The sequence below is a fragment of the Salmo salar genome, chromosome ssa14 (genome assembly GCF_905237065.1).
Source record: "Salmo salar chromosome ssa14, Ssal_v3.1, whole genome shotgun sequence".
NCBI lineage: Eukaryota > Metazoa > Chordata > Actinopteri > Salmoniformes > Salmonidae > Salmo > Salmo salar.
Genome location: NC_059455.1, coordinates 74,998,704 through 75,020,065, shown reverse-complemented (window position 1 = coordinate 75,020,065; position 21,362 = coordinate 74,998,704). Strand labels below are relative to the sequence as shown.

At 43.0% G+C, this 21,362-nt stretch overlaps 1 protein-coding gene across 7 annotated transcripts; it reads left to right on the top strand.

Annotated features, from left to right (window-relative positions):
* The first annotated feature begins 2,007 nt into the window (after positions 1-2,007).
* Positions 2,008-21,064, top strand: LOC106570290 (collagen alpha-1(VIII) chain). Of its 7 annotated transcripts, none has more exons than XR_006758930.1 (9): positions 2,008-2,880; positions 4,964-5,049; positions 5,125-5,203; positions 6,282-6,350; positions 7,116-7,184; positions 7,286-7,578; positions 11,468-11,553; positions 15,197-15,251; positions 20,518-21,064. XR_006758930.1 is itself a non-coding variant. In XM_045694799.1 (9 exons), the coding sequence occupies exons 5-9, from the start codon at positions 7,299-7,301 to the stop codon at positions 20,688-20,690; spliced, it is 423 nt and encodes a 140-aa protein (XP_045550755.1). In that variant the 5' UTR covers positions 4,777-5,049; positions 5,125-5,203; positions 6,282-6,350; positions 7,116-7,184; positions 7,286-7,298; the 3' UTR covers positions 20,691-21,064. The 7 variants fall into 7 exon arrangements, 3 of the variants coding, with proteins under 3 accessions (XP_045550755.1, XP_045550757.1, XP_045550756.1); XR_006758931.1 differs by lacking the exons at positions 2,008-2,880; positions 20,518-21,064 and adding an exon at positions 19,692-19,770 and having other exon boundaries at positions 4,777-5,049; positions 7,286-7,357; positions 7,529-7,578; XM_045694799.1 differs by lacking the exon at positions 2,008-2,880 and having other exon boundaries at positions 4,777-5,049; positions 7,286-7,357; positions 7,529-7,578.
* Positions 21,065-21,362: the final 298 nt, after the last annotated feature.

Here is a 21,362-nt window from a genome sequence, read left to right as displayed (position 1 = left end):
CCAGAGGGTGGTGCGGTCTGCACAACGCATCACCGGAGGCAAACGACCTGCCCTCCATGACACCAACAGCACCCAATGTCACAGGAAGGCCAAAAAGATCACGAAGGACAACAACCACCCGAGCCACTGCCTGTTCACCCCACTACCATCCAGAAGGCCAGGTCAGTACAGGTGCATCAAAGAGACTGAAAAACAGCTTCTATCTTAAGGCCATCAGAATGCTAAACAGCAATCACTAACTAAGAGAGGCTGCTACCTACATTGAGACCCAATCACTGGCCACTTTAATAAATGAATCACTAGTCACTTTAAACAATCACACTTTAAATAATGCCACTTCAATAATGTTTACATATCTTACATTACTCATATCATGTGTACAGTTGAAGTCATGTGTACAGTTGAAGTCATGTGTACAGTTGAAGCCAAAAACATTTAAACATTTAATCCTAGTAAATATTCCCTGTTTTAGGTCAGTTAGGATCACCACTTTATTTTAAGAATGTGAAATGCCAGAATAATAGTAGCGAGAATGATTTATTTCAGCTTTTATTTCTTTCATCACATTTCCAGTGGGTCAGAAGTTTACATACACTCAATTATTATTTGGTAGCATTGTCTTTAAATTGTTTAACTTGGGTCAAATGTTTCAGGTAGCCTTCCACAAGCTTCCCATAATAAGTTGGGTGAATTCTGGCCCATTCCTCCTGACAGAGCTGGTGTAACTGAGTCAGGTTCGTAGCCCTCCTTGCTCGCAGACGCATTTTCAGTTCTGCCCACAAATGTTCTATAGGATTGAGGTCAGGGCTTTGTGATAGCCACTCCAATACCTTGACTTTGTTGTCCTTAAGCCATTTTGCCACAACTTTGGAAGTATGCTTGGGGTCATTGTCCATTTGGAAGACCCATTTGCGACCAAGCTTTAACTTCCTGACTGATGTCTTGAGATGTTGCTTCAATATATCCACATAATTTTCCTTCCTCGTGATGCCATCTATTTTGTGAAGTGCACCAGTCCCTCCTGCAGCAAAGCACCCCCACCACATGATGCTGTCACCCCCGTGCTTCACGGTTGGGATGGTGTTCTTTGGCTTGCAAGCCTTTTGGAGCAGTGGCTTCTTCCTTCATGAGTGACCTTTCAGGTTATGTTGATATAGGACTCGTTTTACTGTGGATATAGATACTTTTGTACCTGTTTCCTCCAGCATCTTCACAAGGTCCTTTGCTGTTGTTCTGGGATTGATTTGGACCAAAGTACGTTCATCTCTAGGAGACAGGACGCGTCTCCTTCCTGAGTGGTATGATGGCTGGTCCCATGGTGTTTATACTTGCGTACTATTGTTTGTAGAGATGAACGTGGTACCTTCAGGCATTTGGAAATTGCTCCCAAGGATGAACCAGACTTGTGGAGGTCTACAATTCTTCTTCTGTAGTCTTGGCTGTTTACTTTTGATTTCCCATGATGTCAAGCAAAGAGGCACTGAGTTTGAAGGTAGGCCTTGAAATACATCCACAGGTACATCTCCAATTGACTCAAATGATGTCAATTAGCCTCGCAGTAGGTTCTGAAGCCATGACATGACATTTTCTGGAATTTTCCAAGCTGTTTAAAGGCACAGGCAACTTAGTGTATGTAAACTTCTGACCCACTGGAATTGTGATACATTGAATTATAAGTGAAATAATCTGTCTGTAAACAATTGTTGGAAAAATTACTTGTGTCATGCACAAAGTCCTAACCGACTAGCCAAAACTATAGTTTGTTAACAAGAATTTTGTGGAGTGGTTGAAAAACTAGTTTTAATTACTCTAACCTATGTTTATGTAAACTTCCGACTTCAAAGGTATGTACTGTATTTTATACCATCTATTGCATCTTGCCTATGCCGCTCGGCCATCCATATATTTATATGTACATATTCTCATTCACCCCTTTAGATTTGTGTGTATTAGGTAGTTGTTGGGGAATTGTTAGATTACTTGTTATTTTACTCCACTGTCAGAACTAGAAGCACAAGCATTTCACAACACTCACTTTAACATCTGCTAACAGTGTGTTTGTGACCAATAAAATTAGATTTGATTTGACACTATTGAGTTGACTGAGGTTATACGGCACAGAACCCTCTGACACTATTGAGTTGACTGAGGTTATACGGCACAGAGCCCTCTGACACTATTGAGTTGACTGAGGTTATACGGCACAGAGGCCTCTGACACTATTGAGTTGACTGAGGTTATACGGCACAGAACCCTCTGACACTATTGAGTTGACTGAGGTTATACGGCACAGAGCCCTCTGACACTATTGAGTTGACTGAGGTTATACGGCACAGAACCCTCTGACACTATTGAGTTGACTGAGGTTTTACGGCACAGAGGCCCCTGACACTATTGAGTTGACTGAGACTGTATAGGCTACTACTCAGGGTTTGAGGCTGATAATAAACAGAGGTCACAGAAAGAGCATAGACAGAGGATTTACACACCGAACGATCATAGTCACCTACACACGCATTTACAAACACCATGGGGATGTTATGGGAACAACCAGGGATGAAAAAGGGCCCCAAAAAATATATTCTGTCCAATGATCTGTCCTCTGATGGAATGATATCTCCATTCCTGTGTAATTTGCAGGGGAAAACAGGCCGGTCTGGATCTGACGGTACTCCAAGTCCTAAAGGATTTCGTGTAAATTCTTTGTTTTGTCCTAAATGAATCTGTAGTGACAGAAGCAGTGTTTTTACATACGTTGATGTTTGTTGGAATGTTTTTACATAGGTTGATGGATGTACGGATGCATTAACCGTCTGGTCTCTGGTGTCACTGTAGGGGGAACCTGGCATCAATGGAAGGCCTGGGATGGAGGGTATCGAGGTACTGTAGCATGCATGACTAAACCACACGCATTTCCAAGAGAAATAATCTTAGAGGGTTCAATGACAGTTCAATGGGGTCGAACCCGGGTCTGTAGTGATGCCTATAGCATTGCGATGCAGTACCTTAGACCGCTGCGCCACTTGGGAGGCCCTGACTGATTGGTTTTCTTATTTGGGAATATACAGTATTTGTGAAAACCTCAAGGCCCTGTGATTATAGCCCACTGCAGAGGATTTATATTCATGCATTGACCGAGGTGTTTGTCTTGCCTCTTTTGTATTTTTTTTTAACCTGTCTGGGAACCTGGGACGCTTGCGTCCCACCCTAGTCAACAGCCAGTGGAATCGCGTCGCGAAATACAAATACCTCATAAATGCTATAACTTCAATTTCTCAAACATATGACTATTTTATACCATTTTATAGATACACTTCTCCTGAATCGAACCAGGTTGTCCGATTTCAAAAAGGCTTTACAGCAAAAGCAAAACATTAGATTATGTTAGGAGTGTACCCAGCCCAAAATAATCACACTGCCATTTTCAAAGCAACTAGCATGCTTCACAAATACCCAAAACACAGCTAAATGCAGCACTAACCTTTGACAATCTTCATCAGATGACACTCCTAGGACATCATGTTACACAATACATGCATAAAAACAGCATTTTACATTGGCGCGTGACGTTCAGAAAATATTTTCCCTCAAATGCTTCCGGTGAATCAGCCCTACAATTTACAAAATTACTATTCGAAAACATTGTTAAAATGTAATATTGTCATTCAAAGAATTATAGATTAACATCTCGTGAATGCAACCGCATTGCCAGATTTAAAAATAACTTTACTGGGAAATCACACTTTGCAATAAACGAGGTGCTATGCTCAGAAAAATAGGCTAGGCGATACAGGTTAGCGCCATCTTGGAACCATCTAAAATCAAATATACTATTGTAAATATTCCCTTACCTTTGATTATCTTCATCAGAAGGCACTTTCAGGAATCCCAGGTCCACAACAAATGTAGTTTTGTTCGAAAAAGTTAATAATTTATGTCCCAATAGCTCCTTCTTGTTAGCGCGTTCCGAAGGCTACTCATAATGTACTGAAGCGCGCGGGACTTGTCGTCACGAATGTGCAAAAAAAATAGATTTACGTTCGTTCAAACATGTCAAACGTTGTATAACATAAATCTTTAGGGCCTTTTTCAATCAGAGCTTCAATAATATTCAAGGCGGACGATTGCATTGTCTTACTAAACGTTTCGGAACGAAAGGGTACCCACGGGCGCCCGCGTCATAGTAGTAATGGCCCTCCCTCTATGATCAACTTTCCAGGCCTCTCGTTCGGTCAGTTTCTACCAGAGAAGACTCAAACCACTTTGTAAAGACTGTTGACATCTAGTGGAAGCCTTAGGAAGTGCTAAATGAATCCTAACTCACGGTGTGTTTCATAGGCAAAGTGTTGAAGGTGATTCCACAAATCAGATTTCCACTTCCTGCATGGAATCTTCTCAGGTTTTGGCCTGCCATATGAGTTCTGTTATACTCACAGACACAATTCAAACAGTTTTAGAAACTTTAGAGTGTTTTCTATTCAAATCTACTAATTATATGCATATTCTAGTTACTGGGCAGGAGTAGTAACCAGATTAAATCGGGTACGTTTTTTATCCGGCCGTGCAAATACTGCCCCCTAGCCCCAACAGGTTTTAATTAATACATTTTTATTTAACTAGGCAAGTCAGTTAAGCAAAAACTATTATTTGCATTTACTGCCTACCCCGGCCAAACCCTAACGACGCTATGCCAATTGTGCGCCGCCTTATGGGACTCCCAATCACGGCTGATTGTGATACAGCCTGGAATCGAACCACGGTCTGTAGTGACGCCTCTAGCACTGAGATGCAGTGCCTTAGACCGCTGCACCAGTTAGTGGAGGTCTTGGGGACCAGGGCCCTGAAGGACCCAAAGTAAGGATTATGCTAAACTTCCTATACCTCCAGAAATGTTCTAGATAAAGATACAGCTAAAATGTACAGAGAAAGTTGGGGAAAGGTGAATGATGCCCCTCTTTCCCAGGGTGACCTAGTGGAGTGACGGAACCTCCTGGGGATACTGGCATCAGGTTTCCTACACCTAAGGCCAGTTGAAATCTGTTGTTAGAGGTGACTTCTACCTCTTTTCTGTCATACGATCTCTCTAGTCATCTCTGACTCTAATCCTAATTTATCCTGTGTCAGAACACCTAGGGTGATAAAGGAAACCAGGGAAGACCTGGACCCACCAGTCCCCATGGGTATGAGTGAACCAGGACTGCCGGTAAGTTCACAGTGTTCCTTAGGTTTTATGACTAGATATCTTTCTTACGTCAATGCTTGACATAGCCCTCTTGTAGAATTACCCTGCAATGTGTCAGGATATCCACTAGGGTGAGACATATTGTAAATAATTGAGCTTTGCTCTTTGCTGATGGATAAAAATAATTTCTATCTTCTTTAGTATGTCTACTAGTGTCTGATTGGTCGTCCAGGGCTTCAGGGAACACAAGGGTTCCCAGAAGGGGGGTTAGAAGGATTACTTTATCCTATCCCAGGTATTCATTAAAGAGGTGGGGTTTCTGGTGTCTCCGGATGGGACTGGGATGGGGGGTGGGACTGGGATGGGGGTTTGGGACTGGGATGGGGGGGTTGGACTGGGATGGGGGGTTGGACTGGACTGGGATAGGGGGACTGGGATGGGGAGGGTTGGACTGGTGATTGTTGACCCTGACCTTAACCTAAACCACCTCAAGATGCGAGGTATTGAAGTGCTGTGTGTCTATGGTGATGATGGTCATGAAAACATGGCGTACAGTAAGGCAGGGGTCCGGCGACAGAATTGTCTCTCTGCCCCAAGTCTAAATTTGTAGAATAGCAGGAAATGTGCTTTAAAACTGGAAAATTGTCTCTCTGATGCCAAGAGGGGGGCCTTTTAAATGTTCAGTCCCTGGGGCCGAGACTTGAGTCCAGCCATGCACGGCAGAAGTCATAGTAAAACCTCTTGTATGCCATTTTTATCACACTGTAGTAGGAGTTGTGTTCTGATATTATGACAGGGTCCTTGATGAGGTTGCTATCATAAATGGGGTCCCGACGCAAAAAAAATGTTTGGGAACCCCTGCACTAAGGGATTACCTCTTATCCCCTGATCCTCTAACTTCTGACCTCCAGGGAAACACAGGAGCCCCAGGGTTGTCAGGATTGATGGGTTTTCTAGGAGAAATGGCAGGCCTATCAAATGATTCAATTTTTTCCACTGTGTTCCATTATTTTGATTTGTATCCCACTGCCATTCTGGTTTGTTCTATCACTCACTTATAACTGAACTGAGTAATCTATGTCCCTCTCTCTCCCTGCAGGGAGACCATGGTCCACCTGGGTCTTTCAGCCCTCGTCGGCCACCAGGTCTGGGAATAGTCGGCCCGAAGGTGAGTAGAACTAAATATGGGAGTGGGTGATATGGTACATTGCCCCCTTACTCAAATCCAGACTTCGAGGTGCTTAGTACTGCTGGTTTTCATTCTTCACCTCTATTTATTTTAATTTTATTTCACCTTTATTTAACCAGGTAGGCTAGTTGAGAACAAGTGCTCATTTACAACTGCGACCTGGCCAAGATAAAGCAAAGCAGTGCAACACAAACAACACAGAGTTACACATGGGATAAACAAACGTACAATCAATAACACAATAGAAAAAACATCTATATACAGTGTGTGCAAATGAGGTAAGATTAGGGAGGTAAGGCAATAAATAGGCCGTAGTGGCGAAGTAATTACAATTTAGCAATTAAACACTGGAGTGATAGATGTGCAGAAGATTAATGTGCAAGTAGAGATACTGGGGTGCAAAGGAGCAAAAAATAAATAACAATATGGGGATGAGGTTGTTGGATGGGCTATTTACAGACGGGCTATGTACAGGTGCAATGATCTGTGAGCTACTCTGACAGCTGATGTTTAAAGTTAGTGAGGGGGTAGGATAGGTATAGGTCTGTAACAGTTTGATCTAGAGTGCCTCCCCCTTTGAAGAGGGGGGATGACCGCGGCAGCTTTCCAATCTTTAGGAATCTCGGACGATACGAAAGAGAGGTTGAACAGGCTAGTAATAGGGGTTGCTACAATTGTGGCAGATAATTTTAGAGAGGGTCCAGGTCCTCTAATCAGGGACTGATTCAGTTGTCTTCTCCACAGGGTGACCAGGGCTTCCCAGGGCAGCACGGACCACAGGGAGAGAGAGGAGTTGTGGAGCCAGGGCCGAAGGTGAGTGGATGGCAAAGGTCTCCAATGCAGCATACAATATACAGCTGAGATGAGCAGGTGTTGAATGTGGAGGTGAGTGTCTGATCTGTGGTCGTCTCCAGGGTGAACCAGGACATGACGGATCCTCTGGGATACCTGGTATACTTGGGGAAGATGGAGCGGTCCAACCTAAGGTAAGCAAGGTGTTGAAGTTCATTTAGAGGTCAAAGTTCATTGGGCACCATTGTACATCTACTACACAGTATAAAGAGCACAGACATTTGAAATAGTTATTACATCACTTTTTAACTTGTTTATTGTCTTCATTTTCTTTGTCTTGAAACATGGTGAGATTGGTTTGCCAGGACTGCGAGGGATAGAGGGTGCGCCTGGGAAAGGAATTCCTGGAGAAAAGGTAGAGTTCTATTTTTTGAAGGTTTAGGGATCTAGAATGTTTACCCAGACAACCACCCAGAGTCCTATAGAAACCTTTAGTAGTTCTGGCCTACCTGCATACACCTACGTTAAACACAGCATTGTCTGCTTCCAGTATAAGAGTCATACTGATTAACTCAAACTTAAGCAATACAAGAGAGGATATCCTGAATAGTCAACCTTTGAAGTACAGGATGGACAAATATTGTGCTGTGTCTTATAAAACTTAATTGAGTGAGTTTACCAGTCACCCTCTCCTGGGTGACAAAATATTGAACATGCCCTATACGTCAGGCTGGCTGAATAAACATTTCCTGAACACAAAGTCAATATATATCAACTACAACTAGACTCCCTGACTGGTGCTTCACCTTTAAAAGGCAGTTCCAAGCAATATTATATTGCCTAATGAAATTTGATAAGGTATGAATGGCACCTGTATTGATAACGGAAGCTTAAACACAGTAGTGGTGCTTTCAGAGAATCCAGACAGGGTTGGGTGTCCCAAATAGCATCTTATACCCTTAAAGTGTGGTCCACTGCACTCTCGTGGAACTGGGTCCTTTCTATGACTTCTGCAGTGAAACCTTTGACAATGACGACCAAAATGGTCAAGAATTTGTCCAGGTCCTAGTTATAGGCTAGCTACCTGAGCAGGTAATATGGGAAATGTTAGGGTTAACAATGTTAGGGTTACCAATTCCCCCACCAAAAAAACCTCAGTCTCAACTTACTGTTGATAGTTAAGTTAATAGAATACACAAGGTGCAATTTCGAAATTTGGTTGTGCATCACCAGTCATCACCAGTCACTATCTAAACTTGTAGTAAGCATGGTCGAATTACCGACCGGGTGGGGGCCCATTGATCATCAGCTATCATGTTAAAAACTGCAAACATTTGCCTTCAACCTATGGCAAATTGTGTAGAATTGCAGGAAATTAGCTGTAAAACTGTACATTTTTATCTCCGCTCCATGGCAAGATGATTAGAAATGTAGCAAACTTGCTTTAAAACTGCAACATTTTCTCTATGCCCCATGGCAAAATGTGCAAAATGTGTAAATTAACTTTAAAACCGATTTTTTTCCCCCTTTCGTTATTAGGAGGGGGCCGCTAAAATGTTTTGCTCACAAGGTGGAGAGGTATGGATATGGGTACACAGACCCACAAGCCACTGGGGCCCCTTATGAGTTCGCTTTTTTAGTGGCCCCCATCAAAGTTGCCCATCCCTGCTGTAGATGTTAGAGAATGTTAGGGTTTAAGGCGGGTCATCTTTAATAGAGGAGGCATTAGGATTTATGGCTGGGTTTGGTTTGAAGTGTTTTTTGAAGGGAATTCTAGGGGCTAACTTTACGGTTCGATTAGGCAGCGTAGCCTAGTGGTTAGAGTGTTGGACTAGTAACCGAAAGGTTGCAAGATCAAATCTCCGAGCTGACAAGGTACAAATCTGTCGTTCTGCCCCTGAACAAGGCAGTTAACCCACTGTTCCTAGGCCGTCATTGAAAATAAGAATTTGTTCTTTACTGACTTGCCTAGTTAAATAAAAGTAAAATACAAAAATAAATATGTGTGTTATGAGTGTCATCTGAGGTTCTCAGTCAAGTTACATGTGTGGAATGCCACTTGGAATTCTTCAACTTTTTCAGTCTGGGTGCTTTTCGGTCTTGAGATCTTCACACAACATTTTTAAGAAAGTGTCCCATTGACATCAAGGAAGTCTGAGTTTTGCCTATTTACATTTTGAATCAGGCCCTCTATGCAAATGCCTGCCCAATATTCCAAATATGTGCGCTGTTTCCCCAAGGGTTCCCAGAAGCATTAACAAGAAGCCAGCAACCGCTGTTTTGCTTCACTGCATTTTACAGCCTGGTATCATAGACTAGACATAACCAGTGGTGATTTTAGCATGTAAATCTTGGTGGGGGAAACAAATCTATGCTGGGATGCATGCCAGCAAAGCCACTACACAACACAAAAAAATACATTAATTGCACGATAACGGTGACAAACGGTGCCCACAAACTGGTTAGGGCCTACATAAAGCTGTCCCAACAGCAGAGTCCCATCAGCATTGATTACCAACAATGATGAGACAGCCGACAGGGAGGAGGTGAGGGCTCTGGGAGTATGGGGCCAGTAAAATAACCTCTCTTCTCAACGTTAACAAAACAAAGCAGATGATCGTGGACTTCAGGAAAACGCAGAGGGAGCACCCCCCCATCCACATCGACGAAACAGCAGTGGAGAAGGTGGAAAGTTTTATGTTCCTCAGCGTACACATCACTGACAAACTGAAATGCTCCACCCACACAGACAGTGTGGTGAAGAAGGCGCAACAGCGCCGCTTCAACCTCAGGAGGCTGAAGAAATTTGGCTTGTCATCCAAAACCCTCACAAACCTTTACAGATGCACAATTGAGAGCATCCTGTTGGGCTGTATTACCGCCTGGTACGGCAACTGCACCGCCCACAACCACAGAGCTCTCCAGAGGGTGGTGCGGTCTGCGCAACGTATCACCGGGGGCAAACTACCTGCCCTCCAGGACACCTACAGCACCCGATGTCACAGGAAGGCCAAAAAGATAATTAAGGACAGCAACCACCCGAGCCACTGCCTGTTCACCCCGGGGACAGAGAGACTGACAGCTTCTATCTCAAGGCCATCAGACTGTTAAATAGCCATCACTAGCACAGAGATGCTGCTGCCTATATACACAGATTTGAAATCATTGGCCATTTTAATAAATGGAAAACTAGTCACTTTAGTAATGTCACTTTAATAATGTTTACATTTCTTGCATTACTCCTCATGTACAGTATATGCTGCATTCTATACTATTCTACTGTATGTTAGTCTATGCCCCTCTGAGATTGCTCGTCCACATATTTATATATTCTGAATTCCATTCCTCTATATAGATTTGTGTGCATTGGGTATATGTTGTGAAATTGTTAGATATTACTTGTTAGATATTGCTGCACTGTTGGAGCTAGAAACACAAACATTTTGCTACACCCGCAATAACATCTGCTAAACACGTGTATGTGACCAATAAAATGTTATTTGATTTGAGCAGTCCCAACACCTTACCACCGCTACACCTGGCTATCAGCGGAGCCTTGTCTGGCAGCGAAACAGTTCATTCAGCCTCATTTACTGCCTTTAAAAAAACATAGCTGATATGGCTGATTTGCTTAAACAAATGTGGTTTCTACTGACAGTTGAGATGTACAAACTAAGGCAGAAGAGGACGACAAGCGGATAAGAGGCAATCCATAATTTCGATTAAGACATTAATGAGAGAGCTAGGAGGACGTAGTCAATATAACTATTTGTTCAGCACTTTTGAAATGTACAGTGACAGAAGTCAGAACCGTAGGATAAATAAAGGGGGCATATAAGCAGACATTAAGAGGGGTAAATAGACCAAATTATTAGGGTGAGGCACATGGGCTACTAACAGCTTACTACACAACATACACTTTGTATTACTTTCTTAGCTACAGTATACATACAGTTGAAGTCAGAAGTTTACATACACCTGTTGGGGGGTTAGGTCAACAAAAATTGATTTGAGGGCAGAATATATGTTTCATTAATGAGTGTTTGATTAAATCCACAGTCTGTGTTTGTGGTAACCATGGTGCCAAGCAAAGATGTACAATATAATAAAAATATTCCATACCATTTGTTCATTAAGCGATTTGAAAGGGACACTGAATCTTTTGTAGGCTTTCACTGTAAACAATATTTATGTACTCCCTCCCTTCAGCATTCTTCACCTAATTTCAAAAAGACTTCAAAAACAACTAAATAAAAAAGAAACAAAATAATGTGTGATTTCTTAGTATCAATCTTTTAAAGCAGGTTTTCTCCAGGCTTTCTCATGTGAAGGCTATGGATTTCTGCCTGCATGGGTGACTGCTACCTCTCATTGTTGTCCCCTAACCAAGGTAAGAGTGGAGAGAGATACAGTTGCAGTCGGAAGTTTGCATACACCTTAGCCAAATACATTTAAACTCAGTTTTTCACAATTCCTGACATTTAATCCTAGTAAAAATTCCCTGTCTTAGGTCAGTTAGCATCACCACTTTATTTTAAGAATGTGAAATGTCAGAATAATAGTAGAGAGAATGATTTATTTCAGCTTTTATTTCTTTCATCATGTTCCCAGTGGGTCAGAAGTTTACATACACTCAATTAGTATTTGGTAGCATTGCCTTTAAATTGTTTAACTTGGGTCAAACGTTTCGGGTAGCCTTCCACAAGCTTCCCACAATAAGTTGGGTGAATTTTGTCCCATTCCTCCTGTCAGAGCTGGTGTAACTGAGTCAGGTTTGTAGGCCTCCTTGCTCGCACACACTTTTTCAGTTCTGCCCACAAATTTTCTATAGGATTGAGGTCAGAGCTTTGTGATGGCCACTCCAATACCTTGACTTTGTTGTCCTTAAGCCATTTTGCCACAACTTTGGAAGTATGCTTGGGGACATTGTACATTTGCGACCAAGCTTTAACTTCCTGACTGATGTCTTGAGATGTTGCTTCAATGTATCCACATAATTTTCCTTTCTCATGATGCCATCTATTTTGTGAAGTGCACTAGTCCCTCCTGCAGCAACGCACCCCCACAACATGATGGTGCCAACCCCGTGCTTCACAGTTGGGATGGTGTTCTTCGGCTTGAAAGCCTTCCCCTTTTTCCTCCAAACATAACGATGGTCATTATGGCCAAACAGTTCTATTTTTGTTTCATCAGACCAGAGGACATTTCTCCAAAAAGTACAATCTTTGTCCCCATGTAAAGTTGCAAACCGTAGTCTGCCTTTTTTATGGCGGTTTTGGAGCATTGGCTTCTTCCTTGATTTTCCCATGATGTCAAGCAAAGAGGCACTGAGTTTGAAGGTAGGCCTTGAAATACATCCCCAGGTACACCTCCAATTGACTCAAATTATGTCAATTAGCCTATCAGAAGCTTCTAAAGCCATGACATCATTTTCTGGAATTTTCCAAGCTGTTTAAAGGTACAGTCAACTTAGTGTATATAAACTTCTGACCCACTGGAATTGTGATACAGTGAATTATAAGTTAAATAATCTGTCTGTAAACAATTGTTGTAAAAAATATTTGTGTCATGCAGAAAGTAGATGTCCTAACCGACTTTCCAAGACTATAGTTTTTTAACAAGAAATGTGTAGAGTGGTTGAAAAACGAGTTTTAATGACTCCGACCTATGTGTATGTAAACTTCCAACTTCAACTGTATCTCCCTGGCATATTACATAATTTATGCAGCAGCGTACAATACATTTTTTGGACACACCTTGTTGTACTCACTTGAACAGGAAGGTGGCGCGGCGGTCCTTCGTGGGAAAACTTTGTCATCAAACTTTGTCATCAAAGTCTGTCATTCTCTGGATTTAGGGTGCTTTCAAGACAACTGGGAACCCTGGGGGGTTGAATCATGATGACGTCAGTGATCTTCAGGTCGTAGCTTTTGAAAGAGGCCCGTGTTCCGAATTTACAATTCCAAGTTGGATGAAAGTTCAAAATGTATTTTCCCAGTCATAGCTCGTTTTTCCCGAGTTCGCAGTTGTCTTGAACTCACTAAAGTCAGATTTTGCAGTTCCAAGTTAAGTTGTTTTGAGCACGGCACAAATCATGCTTCATTGACAGCATGGCCAATTTTTAATGTTTATAGTTTTAAACTAGGAAAAGAGACTCTTAATCTTAGACTTTGGACCACACATCCACTCCACTGAATAGCAGGCTAGTGATTGCTAGCCACACTGATTGATTGTTATCCACACTGATTCCTTCCTAACCACTCATTGTTGAATTTGCAATTTCCAACTTATTGTGTATTGTTTATGTCCAATGGCCGATGAGCACCGATAAGTTTTATCTATCATTTCTCTTCATTATTTCTCTTCATTATGACAAGGATTAAAAATGATTTGCCAGTAGATTTGTCGACTTGATTCATGATGATGACGGTTAGCTAAGATGTATGATGTTGACATGGTCAGTGCAATCAAAGCTATTGTAGATGTAATGTGATTTGACATCATATTATCAGTGGCCAATGACCTTGAGTCTTCTTGGATGGGCACTTCTATTGTAACTCTATGGCAGCACCCAAGGGGCTAGAATTTTCTAGCTCTACCCTTAGACTTGGCGATGACGAAGTGTCCTCATGAGTGACAGAACACTGAGACAATCACGGCACAACACCACCACAGAAAACACTTAGCTAGGCTGAAACACCTGCATTTTGGAGCTGCCTTACTCAAGAAAACAGAAAAGAGAGCACGTTTCTATGCGGCTTTATTATCTCAATTATATATATTATTTTACATTGTTTGCAAACTGATATGTGACACGTATTAATGCCAAAATAACATGCAAAACAGAAAAGCTCCCCCCCAAAATGTTTTTGGGGCCCCACCTGCACTGAAATACGGGTCACCACTGGACATAACATAGCAAATCTAAATCCTGGACACTCAAATTAGTGTGACATGTTACATTTGGTATGGTTTCATGAGACAGAAAGTTACTTAAGGCAGGGTGGTTGGTTGGGGTGGTTGGCTTGGCTATATAACACGAACATCTAACAACCCAAAGGTTGCGTGTTCAAATCTCATTTAGCATTTTAGCTAATTACCCATTTTTAAACTACTTGCTATTTTGCAACTACTTGGCATGTTATCTAACCCTTCCCCTAACCCTAAACTTAACCCATTTAACTAACCCTAACTTAACCTTTTATACAAATTCCTAACCTTTATCCCTAACCCAGCTATTGTTAGTCAGCTAGTTAAAGTTAGTGTTAGCCACCCAGCTAATGTTAACCACAACAAATTGGAATTCGTAACTGCATACATTTTATCAAATTTGCTACATATTGTACGGTTTGCAAATTCATAACATATTGTACATTTTTCTAATTTGTAACATATACAAATTGTAATTCGTAACATATCATTCAAAATGCATGATGGACATCCACAAATGAATACATACCATACAAAACCTAACATATCACACTAAATGGATTGTCACAGATTTAAATACACTATAATACGAAATGCTCTGAATCCAGGTTGCATTTTAGTGTGATCAATTCCTCTCAAATTACTTCACTACAATGCAATGTTTGTTTTTACTATCAGTATTTTCCTTCTTACCATAATCCTCAGATTTCAAAAGACATAAGTATTGCTTCTATTACTTTACAAACTATTTGACTATTGTGTGACATGAGGTTGTTTGATTAGGGATAAAGACAGATGAACAATATGCTTTAACAATACCAGTAAGCTCTCCCACCCATGATTGTATTTTACATCTCTTTTAGAGTTGTTGATCCTATGAGAGGTATTTCTTAACTATATGTTTATGACAATAGCAGTAAACTCCCATTACGCTCTTTTACAGTAGATTTGGCTCATAATATGAAATGTGGCTTTTGACAGCTGGTTCAACATATCAGTGGAACAGGTTGTGTGTGTTTGCTGTATTTGCCTGGTTATTGTTGGTCTGTCATTCGAGGTTCATGATGTTGCGTATCTCACGTCTCTGTTTTTCTGCTTGGCAGTTTTGTAATGATGGGTCTACCAGGTCCTCCTGGCAGGGGTCTACCTGGGTCAAAGGTAAGTGGTATACACACAGGTGCATGCAAACAGCTGCACACACACACACAGCAATCCAGAAACAGCCTGTATCCCTTAACCTCTACCCCGTCGACCCTACCCCATATCTCCTACCTAGCCACTGTCCCCTACCCCCTAGCTCCTTCCCCCGTTAATCCCTAACCCTGTTCGGCTACCCCCCCATCCCTACCCCGTAGTCCCTACCCCATAGCCCCTATCCCTATCCCCTACCAACCTAACTCCTAACCTGTACCGCCTACTCCCTAGCCCCTATCTCTTACCCCTAGTCCCTATCCCCTAGCTCCTTCCCCTAGTCCCTACCCCCTAGTCCTAGCCCCTACTTCTAGATCCTACCACATACCTCCTACCCCTAGGCCCTACCCCATTCCCCTGTATCCTCTATCCCGTGCACCCTACCCTGTAGCCTCTACCCCCTAGCGCCTACCCTGTAGCCCCTAATGCATAGCCCCTACTCCCTAGCTCCTACCTCCTAAGCCTTTTCCCTACCCCTAGATCCTACCCCCTAGCTGCTACCCCTACCCCCTACCTCCTCACTCCTACTCCTAGTCCCTACCCCCTATCTCCTATCCCGTAGCCCTACCCCATAGACCCTACCCTGTATCCGTAACCCCTACTCATAGCCCCTACCCAATAGCCTCTACCCCATTCCCCTGTACCCCCTAACTCCTATCTCCTACCCCCTAGCGCCTACCCTGTGGCCCCTACTCCCTAGCTCCTACACGTAGACCCTACTCCTATCCCCTACCCTCTCACTCCTCCCCTACCCCTAGCCCCTACTCCCTAGCTTCTATCCCTAGCCCCTAGCTCCTGCCCCTATTTCGTGGTATCCAATTGGTAGTTAGTCTTGTCCCATCGCTGCAACTCCCGTACGGACTTGGGAGAGGCGAAGGTCGAGAGCTGTGCAACCTCCGAAACACGACCCAGCCAAGCCACACTGCTTCTTGACACAATGCCCGCTTAACCTGGAAGCCAGCCGCACCAATGTGTCTGAAGAAACACCGTTCACCTGGCAATGGTGTCAGCGTGCATGCGCCCGGCAACCACAGGGGACTATTCTCTCCTGTTGATAATATAATAGTCTTCATAGGGAGAGAAAGAGAGACTATACTCTCCTGTTGATAATATAATAGTCTTCATAGAGAGAGAGAGAGACTATACTCTCCTGTTGATAATATAATAGTCTTCATAGGGAGAGAGAGAGACTATACTCTCCTGTTTATAATATAATAGTCTTCATAGGGAGAGAGCGACTATACTCTCCTGTTGATAATATAATAGTCTTCATAGGGAGAGAGAGAGACTATACTCTCCTGTTGATAATATAATAGTCTTCATAGGGAGAGAGAGACTATACTCTCCTGTTGATAATATAATAGTCTTCATAGGGAGAGAGAGACTATACTCTCCTGTTGATAATATAATAGTCTTCATAGGGAGAGAGAGACTATACTCTCCTGTTGATAATATAATAGTCTTCATAGGGAGAGAGAGACTATACTCTCCTGTTGATAATATAATAGTCTTCATAGGTAGAGAGAGACTATACTCTCCTGTTGATAATATAATAGTCTTCATAGGGAGAGAGAGACTATACTCTCCTGTTGATAATATAATATTCTTCATAGGTAGAGACTATACTCTCCTGTTTATAATATAATAGTCTTCATAGGTAGAGAGAGAGAGACTATACTCTCCTGTTGATAATATAATAGTCTTCATAGAGCGAGAGAGACTATACTCTCCTGTTGATAATATAATCGTCTTCAAATCTCGGCCTGCCAAACCCTCTCCTAACCCGGAGGCTGGGCAAATTGTGCACCGCCTCATTGGTCTCCCAGTCACGGCCAGCTGTGATACAACCTGGGATCGATGCAGTGCCTTAGACCACTGCGCCACTCAGGAGGCCCCCGCAAATTGATTTTAACAAACAATTGGTCCCCCAAAAAATGTGTCCCTCCGTTGAATTGCAAAATCCCGATGTGGCCCTCGAGCTAAAAAGTTTGCCCACCCCTTCCCTAGCCCCTACCGCTGGCTCCTAGCTCCTACCTCTAGCTCCTACCCCCTGGCATAGACCCTTCATTTGCTGTAGATCTGTTTGCAGACACATATTGTCAACATCTCTTGTTTCTTTTCAATACCAGTGTCCTTTTTAAAAAGGTCAAATGTTTTTCTTTTTGAAAATTGTCACAACTTGCAGACTTGTTTACGCTGCTGTGCGTTTTTGTTGCCGATCTTACTTTGATACCTGACGGTTTTTTACTTTTTCATTACCGTATATTTTTACTTTTTCCCTCACTCAACTTTTTTCATTCAACTTTTTCACCCCGGAGGTTTTATCTGGACATGGTTCGTCAGGACTTCAAACAGCCGAAGCTAAGTAACATTAACATGATGTCTTCTAATTGCAGTCGTTGTACTTATAATATACAGGAGAACGATCGCCTTACGGCAAGGATAGCTGTGCTGCAAGCCCAGCTTCAGACGCGATCGTTAGGCAAGGATAATTTCAGTGTAGGAAAGGATGAAACAGCGTCTGTGCCACCAGTCAGTACAGATAGTAACGTTAGTATAAACCCCCACGCACGGTCCCCGCAGCCGGACATCTTTCTCATGGCTTCTGGAGGGAAACGCTGTAGGAATGCTCAACCGGTGTCGCTTATTCAGCCGACAGAAACTTTCAACCGGTTCTCCCCATTAAGCGAGTCGGAGTCGGAGGCCGAGACTTCTCTGGTCTCTACTCCTCCCGTTGTGGGGTCTGAGACGCCGACGGCTCCCACCATTAGCTCTGACAAATTGAAAACCCTAGTCATTGGCGACTCCATTACCCGCAGTATTAGACTTAAAACGAATCATCCAGCGATCATACACTGTTTACCAGGGGGCAGGGCTACCGACGTTAAGGCTAATCTAAAGACGGTGCTGGCTAAAGCTAAAACTGGCGAGTGTAGAGAGTATAGAGATATTGTTATCCACGTCGGCACCAACGATGTTAGGATGAAACAGTCAGAGGTCACCAAGCGCAACATAGCTTCAGCGTGTAAATCAGCTAGAAAGATGTGTCGGCATCGATTAATTGTCTCTGGCCCCCTCCCAGTTAGGGGGAGTGATGAGCTCTACAGCAGAGTCTCACAACTCAATCGCTGGTTGAAAACTGTTTTCTGCCCCTCCCAAAAGATAGAATTTGTAGACAATTGGCCCTCTTTCTGGGACTCACCCACAAACAGGACCAAGCCTGGCCTGTTGAGGAGTGACGGACTCCATCCTAGCTGGAGGGGTGCTCTCATCTTATCTACGAACATAGACAGGGCTCTAACTCCTCTAGCTCCACAATGAAATAGGGTGCAGGCCAGGCAGCAGGCTGTTAGCCAGCCTGCCAGCTTAGTGGAGTCTGCCACTAGCACAGTCAGCGTAGTCAGCTCAGCTTTCCCCATTGAGACCGTGTCTGTGCCTCGATCTAGGTTGGGCAAAATTAAAAATGGCGGTGTTCGCTTTAGCAATCTCACTAGTATAAAGACCTCCTCCATTCCTGCCATTATTGAAAGAGATTGTGATACCTCACATCTCAAAATTGGGTTACTTAATGTTAGATCCCTCACTTCCAAGGCAGTTATAGTCAATGAACTAATCACTGATAATAATCTTGATGTGATTGGCCTGACTGAAACATGGCTTAAGCCTGATGAATTTACTGTGTTAAATGAGGCCTCACCCCCTGGTTACATTAGTGACCATACCCCCCGTGCATCCGGCAAAGGCGGAGGTGTTGCTAACATTTACGATAGCAAATTTCAATTTACAAAAAAAAAAAACAGTAGGTCCTATGATTAAGTATAGTCTGGCCCAGGAGTGTGAAGGTGAACGGAAAGGCTGGAGCAACGAACCGCCCTTGCTGTCTCTGCCTTGCCGGTTCCCCTCTTTCCACTGGGATTCTCTGCCTCTAACCCTTTTACAGGGGCTGAGTCACTGGCCTACTGGTGTTCTTCCATGCCGTCCATGGGAGGGGTGCGTCACTTGAGTGGGTTGAGTCACTGACGTGGTCTTCCTGTCTGGGTTGGCGCCCCCCCCTTGGGTTGTGCCATGGCGGAGATCGTTGTGGGCTATACTCGGCCTTGTCTTAGGACGGTAAGTTGGTGGTTGGAGACATCCCTCTAGTGGTGTGGGGGCTGTGCTTTGGCAAAGTGGGTGGGGTTATATCCTTCCTGTTTGGCCCTGTCCGGGGTATCATCGGATGGGGCCACAGTGTCTTCTGATCCCTCCTGTCTCAGCCTCCAGTATTTATGCTGCAGTAGTTTATGTGTCGGGGGCTAGGGTCAGTCTGTTACATCTGGAGTATTTCTCTTGTCTTATCCGGTGTCCTGTGTGTATTTAAATATGCTCTCTCTAATTCTCTCTTTCTCTCTTTCTGTCTTTCTCTCGGAGGACCTGAGCCCTAGGACCATGCCTCAGGACTACCTGGTATGATGACTCCTTGCTGTCCCCAGTCCACCTGGCCGTGCTGCTGCTCCAGTTTCAACTGTTCTGCCTGCGGCTATGGAACCCTGACCTGTTCACCGGACGTGCTTGTTGCACCCTCGACAACTACTATGATTATTATTATTTGACCATGCTGGTCATTTATGAACATTTTAACATTTTGACCATGTTCTGTTATAATATCCACCCTGCACAGCCAGAAGAGGACTGGCCACCCCTCATAGCCTGGTTCCTCTCTAGGTTTCTTCCTAGGTTTTTGGCCTTTCTAGGGAGTTTTTCCTAGGGAGTTTTTCCTAGCCACCGTGCTTCTTTCACATGCTTTGCTTGCTGTTTGGGGTTTTAGGCTGGGTTTCTGTACAGCACTTTGAGAATATCAGCTGATGTACGAAGGGCTATATAAAAATAAATTTGATTTGAACTAATGTTTGTGTGTTTTGCAGGGCCTCTCCCAACTCTTGTTTGTCTTTGTGTGGCTTATCAAGCTAAGTTGTCTTATCTGTACATGGATTTCTTCACACGTTTGCATACACCCACTATAAATGTTTTGTCTATGGTAGACTCAGATCTGTTTCCTTGTTCAGCTTATGTTACAACACCAGTTGTCACATCTTCAACAAACAGACGGTATTAACCCATTTGTCTCTCTGTTAGTCTGTTAAAATAGAAAGTCCTATAATATAAGCATTTATAAAACAAGTGTAATGCTTTATAACTTGTTATAATGATGTAGAAGACTTTATAAAGTCTTACAAAAACCTCTTGTCTGTTCCAGTGGTGGGGTGCAGACAGCCGTTGGACCCTGGGCCATGTCGTCAGTATGTGGTCGGGTGGTACTACGACCCGGAAGTCAACGCCTGTGCCCAGTTCTGGTACGGAGGTTGCCAGGGCAACGGAAATCAGTTTGAGTCGGAAGCTGTGTGCAGGAGCACCTGCGACTGCACGTAACAGACAGTGGTGCTTTGTTTAAAGAGAGAAGGGCCGTGTGCAAAGCCTGCACCTTTCCCAGTGTTGATGTCAGAGGGATGCACTGAAGACATGGGCTCCTATCTATCTATGGCTGCATCCCAATTCTCCCAAGGATGTGGAGTATGTAAGTGCATACTTTGGGATAAGGGTGGAGAATCGGGACACATACTCTATATCAGTTACAGTTTGACCAAAGCTCAGGCGAACGACAGCACTGCTACACTGATGCTCCAGAGAGGACCTGTATACTCTATTTCTCTATTGTGTTCTTTATGTAGTCTGTGAACCACCCCCTGTACTGTACAAATATTCAACCAGTTCATATTTTTTATATTTTCACACCCTTGTTTTTACTCATTGTGTTGCTTCAAATAATTGTCCATTAGAAGACACCTTAACTTCCAAACCAAAAACACTGAACAGATTTTCACAGGTCAGGAGTCTCATGACATAGTCAAGATTTCAACATAAAATTATATTTCTAAGTTCAATACACATTTTTAGCTAACAATCTGAATTTAATATTTTACTAGACCTCCATAAATCTGTAGAACACATTAAGTACATACTTCTATTTTCATTTTAACAAAATATCATGTTAACCTTTTTTACTGTAAGTTGTAAAATATATATATTGTACAACAAAAGCAA

What these genes read in the sequence shown, in the direction of transcription:
- LOC106570290 (XM_045694799.1), top strand. Translation starts at nt 7,299, where the DNA reads ATGACGGATCCTCTGGGATACCTGGTATACTTGGGGAAGATGGAGCGG. An exon ending in AAGGAATTCCTGGAGAAAAG is followed by an intron (nt 7,579 to 11,467) that starts GTAGAGTTCTAT and finishes CTTTTAAAGCAG; the next exon opens with GTTTTCTCCAGGCTTTCTCA. An exon ending in ATTGTTGTCCCCTAACCAAG is followed by an intron (nt 11,554 to 15,196) that starts GTAAGAGTGGAG and finishes TCTGCTTGGCAG; the next exon opens with TTTTGTAATGATGGGTCTAC.